The 7473-nt window shown below is 42.4% G+C and overlaps 1 protein-coding gene across 1 annotated transcript; it reads left to right on the plus strand.

Annotated features, from left to right (window-relative positions):
• Window positions 1–835: 835 nt before the first annotated feature.
• LOC132392266 (uncharacterized) lies at window positions 836–6721 on the plus strand. The gene is made up of 8 exons (XM_059966097.1): window positions 836–2847; window positions 2990–3093; window positions 3550–3678; window positions 3802–3933; window positions 4984–5028; window positions 5668–5712; window positions 6270–6314; window positions 6416–6721. The coding sequence occupies exons 1-8, from the start codon at window positions 2796–2798 to the stop codon at window positions 6554–6556; spliced, it is 693 nt and encodes a 230-aa protein (XP_059822080.1). The 5' UTR covers window positions 836–2795; the 3' UTR covers window positions 6557–6721.
• The last annotated feature ends 752 nt before the right edge of the window (window positions 6722–7473 follow it).

Consider the following 7473-nt stretch of genomic DNA (forward strand, 5'->3'; position numbering starts at 1 on the left):
ATATTATATTTCCCCCACTGAAAAACACATACAAGCATCCTTATGCACATACAAGCATCCTTATGCACTCTCTCGAGCGCGCGCGCGCACACACGCACACGCACACACACACACACACACACACACACACACACACACGCACACACACACACACGCACACACACACACACGCACACACACACACACGCACACCTCTGCAGATGCTATGGGCACTTGCATGGGCCCTAGCTATGCCTGCCTCTTTGTGGGTTATGTGGAACAGTCTATGCTTCAAATCTATACTGGTACTGCTCCCCAAATTTTCCTTAGCTCCATTGACGACTAAGTTGGTGCTGCTTCCTGCACCCATGCTGAACTCGTCAATTTCATTGACTTTACCTCTAAATTCCACCCAACCCTCAAATTCACTTGGTCCATCTCAGACACTACTCTCCCCTTTCTCAATTTCTCGGTCTCCATCTCTGGAGACAGACTGTCCACTGACATCTTCTATAAACCCACTGATTCTCATAACTACCTCGACCATACCTCTTCCCACCCTGCTATATGCAAAAATGCTATTCTTTATTCCCAGTTCCTCCATCTCTGCCGCATCTGCTCCCAGGATGAGGCTTTCCATTCCAGGACACCTCAAATGTCCTCTTTCTTTAAGAATCGTGGTTTCCCTTCTGCTGTCATCAATGATGCCCTCACCCGCATCTCCTCCATTTCCCACACTTCGGCCCTCACCCCCATCCTCCCGTCACCACAACAGGGACCATGTTCCCCTTATCCTCACCTACCACCCCACCAGCCTTCGGATCCAGCATATTATTCTCCGCAACTTCTGCCACCTTCAACAGGACCCCACCACTAAGTGCATCTTTCCCTCTCTACCCCTCTCCACATTCCGCAGGGATTGTTCCCTCCGCGACTGCTTGGTCCACATGTCCCTCCCCACAGATCTCCCACCTGGCAGTTAAAAGTGTAACTGCTACACCTGTCCCTACACCTCCTCTCTTACCACCATTCAGGGCCCCAAACAGTCCTTCCAGGTGAGGCAACACTTCATTTGTGAGTCTGTTGGGGTCATCTATTGCATCCGGTGTTCCTGGTGCGGCCTCTTCTACATCTGTGAGACCCGACGCAGATTGGGGGACCGCTTCGTCGAGCACCTCCGCTCCGTCCGCCACAACAGACAGGATCTCCGGGTTGTCACCCACTTCAATTCTGCTTCACATTCCCATTCGGATATGTCCATTCATGGCTTCCTCTACTGCCACGATGAGGCAAAACTCAGGTTGGAGGAGCAACACCTCATATACCGTCTGGGTAGTCTCCAGCCCTTTGGCATCAACATTGAATTCTCCAACTTCCAGTAATTCACTCCTCCATCCTTCCCCCATTCCAGTTTCACTCTGCCTCCTCTTCCAGCTGCCTATCACCTCTCTCATGATTCTGCCTTCTTCTACTACCCATAGTGCTTTCCACTTACATTCCATCTTCACCTTTCCTGCCTATCCCCTCCCTGCTTCCCCTCCCGCACCCCTTGATCTTTCCCCTTACTGGTTTTTCACTTGGCACCTCCCAGCCTTCTTCTTCCCACCCTGCCCCCACCTTCGTTATAGGACCCCTGCCCCCTCCCTCTTCAGTCCTGATGTCGGGTCTCGGCCTGAAACGTTGACTGCTCGTTTCCACGGATGCTGCCCGACCTGCTGAGTTCCTCCAGCGTGTTGCACACGCATACACGGACGCACACATGTCACAAAGATTAAACATCAACCAGAAATGATCTTGACGAATGTATTAAAGGTTAACAGAATAAAGAACAATAAGGAATGGGGAAAAGTAACCTCCAGGCAAGATCCAAGATTTAAATATTTCTCATTTCAATTATGATGAATGGCAAATTTGAAAGGTTTTAATGTCATTAGATTCCTGATCAAATTTAACATATGTATTTTGAGTAATTTATACTCCCAAGCTAATGTTTATGTTCTAGGTTTCCTGCATTTATTGCAGTCCTTTGGTTGCCCTTTCCCCCTCCCACACAAGTTATGGGGTGAACACACAGTTCTCTGTAAACGAGGACAGGAAGTTCCATCACTGCAATAATACCGCCCCACTCCAAAGCAAATCTCTGCAGCACCCACACTCTCTGATGACTGGCCAGTGTTATCAGTGATGTTGAGAGGAAAATTCCCAGTACTTGCTGTGGTTTTCCTAATCGTTCCTGAACAAACATTGCAGGGGCAATCATCTGACACTGTAGGTGCACATGCTCAAGGCTGTAGTTTCCAGGGCAATGGAGTGGAGATAAATAATCCCCAGGTGCCTCTCCACTGTTATGTGTGAACCAGCAATAACATTAGACCTTGACTTTGCTTACAAACCATTAATGGTGAAATGATTGGTCTGGTGTCATCATGAGAGGAACTGACATGAACTGATACAGTTGTAAACATTAGCTACCCTATCATCCACTAGATAGTTCCAGTCTAATGTCATGTCATTCTAAGAATTTCCCCACCTCTCTTGGTTTATTATGTCACGTTCTGAGGAATAAAGCCTGATTTAATAATTTTCCCACCAAACCTAAACACGATGACCATGCCTGGAGGAAGCTCTGCTCATATTACAGCCCACCTTGTTCCGGTGCCCACGGCTGTCAAGCTGAGCAAATATGAGTCAGTGTTTGGATTTGGTGGAGGTGCAGAATATAAAGACTGAGGGCAGAATGGTGAGGGCAGATCGAGAGAGAGAGAAGAGTCTCCTTCACTCTGCAGAACCAGCTGACTGATCGCACACGAGGCAGAATGAAATCCTTCCTGCTCGCCATCGCTGTCGTGCAGATCCTGCACTGCTCAGGTGGGTATTGGGCAGAGTGGGACCTCAGATATCAGTGAGCTGTTAGAAATGAGCTTCAGTCCGTGATATTTCACCCATGTGTCAAAAGAATTAACACAAGTTTCCTAAAGAGTCTCATTTAAATTTACCTTTCTTTCTGCAGGAGTGCCTCGCACCAAGGAAGCTCTGAGAGCCTCAGTAATAAAGCTGAATGAAATCACCGAGATCACCAACCTCTGTGGTATCAGCAGGAGAGGCGTGACAAATGTAAGTGTGTCCCGGATTAAGTGGGTTTCATTTCATAGACTCTACTTGAATATTATTGGGCTCAGCAGTTCTGCTTCTCCGGCTATTCAGTCTGAGCTGAATCCTAAATCATGCATGCCCAATGCTGGACAGCCTTCAGTACAGTAATGCACTCCCAAGTTTGCTTTTGAATTTGAATATTTGGAAAGAAGTAATTACTAGATTTGAGATTATGGAAATTTTTCTGCATTTAAGATTTCCAAATTCTGATAATTGTAATAATTAGTCCCTTGTTTGTTAACTTCCTCCAGTCATTAAAAGTGATATATATTGAACATCTTATCTTTGTTCAGATTAAATGTTTTCTAATAACCTTGCCTGGCCTAGTGAAGGGATCAATTGAGCTGTTACTGACCTTTATCAGTCCAGAGTTTGAACATAAGATAACACCAACTAATCATTTTTTCCTCTTATTAGGCCTGTCGTACTGGCAAATTGTCATACAAGGTGGACTTGACCTTCTCTGTGAAAGAAACCGTCTGTTCCAAAAACTCCAGCCTGGAATTTGATCATCCCACCTGTCTCTTCCGCCCCAAAAAGATTGCTGTAAGTCCCGAGTGATATTTTGCAATACTGAAGCTCCTTCTGTTCCAAGTTAAAGATGAAATCTCTCTGCATCAACATTGCTTTCCTTAAATGATTTGCATATACTCTGTTTTTTTTCTACAGGAGAAAGGGTTTTGCAAGAGCCATGTTGAATTTTTTGCTGACAAGGTGGCTGATGTTGATGTGGAGTGTAACGGTCTAAAGACGGTTGACAGCGCGAGTAACTCATTGGAGTCGAGTGAAACCAGCTTTGAGGTAATTTCATATTTATACAATGCTGAGCAATGGGATTTTTGGGCCTAGTGTCAGCGTGTTCTTCTCCCAGCTGAAGTGGAGAAGGACAAATCAAAGATGCTAGAAATACTCAACAGTCTAGGCTATGTCTATTGAGGGGAATCAGAGTTAATGCTTCAGGATAATGGTTTTCATCAGAGCTGACACAAGTGTCTATTCTAAAGAATGAAGACTTTTGGCCAATGAATAGAGACAGAGATGAACCCAGTGGAAGGAAAGCCCAGATTCGTTCTCTGATGAGTTATCTTCAGCCTGAAACATTAACCCTGCTTTGTCCCTCCGCAGAAGCCATCTGACCTACTGGATATTGTCAGCAGCCTCTGCTTTGATTTCAGAATTGCAGCATTTGGAGTAGTTGGGTTAAGTGTTGTGGGGAGCTCAGTGGACAGTGTGAGTGTGAGAGTTGCTTCAATGTACAGACTGCACCATTAATGAGAAGATCTGTTGAAAGAGGTAAACGCATTGCATGATTAAATTTAACAAACTTTCCCTTTAAATTGTCAATTTACATTAAACTTACATTCAGTCTGTTGCCCATCCGACTGAGATTCTTCAACATTTTGGAAGCAAATTCTGAGAACCTGCCAAGGTCTTTCCAGTCCTATGACACTCCAACATTAGGCTGAGAGTCCAGCGTTGTAAGATTTTATTGGTCAATCAATGGATTTTTAAATTGCTCTAAACAAGCAGATTAGTTTTTAAAGTGCCAAAATATTTTACGGTTTGAGTGGTGAAAGCATCATCAAAATTTAACTGTATGTCAACCAGATGAACTCCTTTATAATCAGATTCACACTAACCATAAACTCTGGATATGCACCAAAAAATTTGATATGCATTTAATGTTTGACTCACCGTAAGCTGGTGAGCAATCATAGAGGCTCTATCAGTTCAAAGTGCATCTGCAATAAGTGTTCTGCTGGAAAGATGGTAAGACATGGAATTATAAACTGCCCTCAAAGCTCCATTGCAAGATTAACTAATTACAAAATGCCTCTTTAATTTCTCCAGGTGGAAAAGAAATCAAATGAAACAGCAGTTGAGGAGGTGGCAAATGTGAGTATCAAAGATGAGTTTCTCAGCTGATTTCTTATTATCCTGGATTCAAGTGCATCAGAATGGAAAGGATGATGGCACCGTATCCTAGATTGAGAGAGTGGGGAACGGTCTGATGCTTCGGTCCTGTCGATGGTTTTCAATGTCAGCAGGAGTTTTACCGAATTAACCCTAAGTAAACAGATGAAATTGTTTTCTGCAGAAAGTATAGTGTGGTAGATATTAACAGAACAGGACAGTTGCAAGGGATGGTATCAAGCTGACATTACATTCTCTCCAGTAACAGACCAAGAACATATTAGCAACTTTATTGGAACAGGGAATAATTTGAGATGCTTGACAGTTAATGTGATTCCTGTATTTAAGGCAGATGCCCAGGAGGAAATTAAATTACAGCACTACTTCATAAGTACCGCATGTAGATGCAAGAGTCATAGAGTCATACAACTCACACTCCCAGTGATGTTTAATGCAGCCTTCTTTAACTCTGCGCCATTGAGTAAAACTGAAATATGCAGGGTTAATAAGTCTTCAGTATTTATTCAGGATTGAATTAATTTTTGTGGAAATGTTTTGCTGTTGCTTAAAAGTGTACCATTGAAATCCGTGCTAATTGTAATTCTGAACATATTAATTCAGGTGAAGAATCAGACAACAGAAGCATCACTCATGAAGCCTTTGAATGTAAGTGTGATCTGGAATATTTTACTCTGATAATTGTGAATTGCAATGCCCATTTGAAACCTGGATATGGTGATGTCAGATAGAAGCAGGTCCTTGTTATTAAATCACTTTGTGGAAGAGTGGGATGGTGGAATGCTAATTTGCAATTCCTATAAATTGTAATCTAATCTTTTCTGGAGTATTTTTACAAATGATTCTTTGCTTGGGTAATTCTTCAGTTCTCCAAATATCAAATGTGTTTAATTCCCACAATCTCAGACCAAACCAGCATGATGTGGGTAACTTCACTGTTTGTGGATATCCAATGCAACAGAGAATATCTAGAGAACATTATGTTTGTCAGCATATCTCTGAGTCCAGATCTGTATAAATCACTTCAGAATGTATGAGGTTTGGTGAGGAGTCTTCCACTCATTGAACCTTAGTTCTGAAATTTAACATCTTCCCATTTAAAAACTTATTCTCTAATATAATTTAAACTTTCCTTTTGTAGATGTTTCTAAATATTGTGATTATTTAAATATACTGAAAATGTAACCATGAACATTTTATTGCAGGTGGAAATCGATTCAATAGAATTATCACAGGAGGTCCATTCCAATGTAAGTGTTGGATGACTTCCACTTGGTCATCATTAAAACCTTTAATAAGACATTGACCTCCAACATTGATCAACTGGAAATAATAAATATGTCTATTTCAGGAACAAAATGATAAATCAAGAGGGAGACAACGAAATGACAAATCAAGAGGGAGACGACGAAATGACAAATCAAGAGGGAGACGACGAAATGACAAATCAAGAGGGAGACGACGAAATGGCAAATCAAGAGGGAGATACTAATCATGAATGAAAATACAGGGCGTCTGAGCTCTACCTGAACACAAGACCTCATTCAGAATATACAACTTGTTAACATTATACTGTACTCATTCATATATACGCTTGAGGAGCCTGGAGCTCCTGACTGTACATTTTATTGTAACAGAGAGATATGATTGTTTATAAATGTTCTGTCCTTTGCTATATATTGTGTCCTTCATTTAATTAAAAGAGTAAAGAGAGCATTTATGGACTTGTTTGCTTCACTGGTTAGATGGGAGATCAGTTTGTTACAGAACTTCAACCAATCTGTCATACAGTGCGTTAGCTTACTGGTAGCTCTGAGCATACTGGGCTTTTGTTGCCTTAAGTTTATTGTTGGGATGTGAGCCTCCTTCTCTGCTCCATTTTCCACCAAAGAGCAGCTTCCATGTGCTTTGCTCCTGTTTGTAAAAGAGCAGCCAGTTTTTCTACTTCGTGGAAGCTTTACAAGTGGCAGCATGCAAATGAATTGCAGCAGAAACTTGAATGGTAACCAAAGAGCTTCACTCAACCTTTGTTTTGGAAACAGTTTTCTGATTTCATACATATCAGAAATGTTGACCCTGTGATGTTGCTGATCTGCTGAATTCCAGTCTTTTCCCTTCATCTGTACAGGCTGGTTTTTGTCTCATATCAGCTAGTCTGTGAAGACCTGAGATGTGAGATGGTCAAATTCAAAAACACGTCCGAGTTGAAAGAGGAAGGTTGTATGATATCTGGGTCCAATGCTTCTTTTACATTGTCAGTACAGCATTAGGGATTAAAGCTCAATACCAACTAACCCAGTCTTGGGTATTCATTGTAACACATCTCCCACCATCTGTCTGCCATTCACAGCTCCACCTCCCTGTCTCTGCACTTCCTCTCCTCTGCATCTCTCCACTACTCCTCACCTC

The sequence above is a fragment of the Hypanus sabinus genome, chromosome 4 (genome assembly GCF_030144855.1).
Source record: "Hypanus sabinus isolate sHypSab1 chromosome 4, sHypSab1.hap1, whole genome shotgun sequence".
NCBI lineage: Eukaryota > Metazoa > Chordata > Chondrichthyes > Myliobatiformes > Dasyatidae > Hypanus > Hypanus sabinus.

Excerpts from the sequence above, each read along its gene's own strand:
- LOC132392266 (XM_059966097.1), top strand. The coding sequence starts at position 2,796 with ATGAAATCCTTCCTGCTCGCCATCGCTGTCGTGCAGATCCTGCACTGC. Across the intron at positions 2,848-2,989 it reads GCAGATCCTGCACTGCTCAG|GAGTGCCTCGCACCAAGGAA; the intron begins GTGGGTATTGGG and ends TTCTTTCTGCAG. Across the intron at positions 5,029-5,667 it reads CAGTTGAGGAGGTGGCAAAT|GTGAAGAATCAGACAACAGA; the intron begins GTGAGTATCAAA and ends ATATTAATTCAG.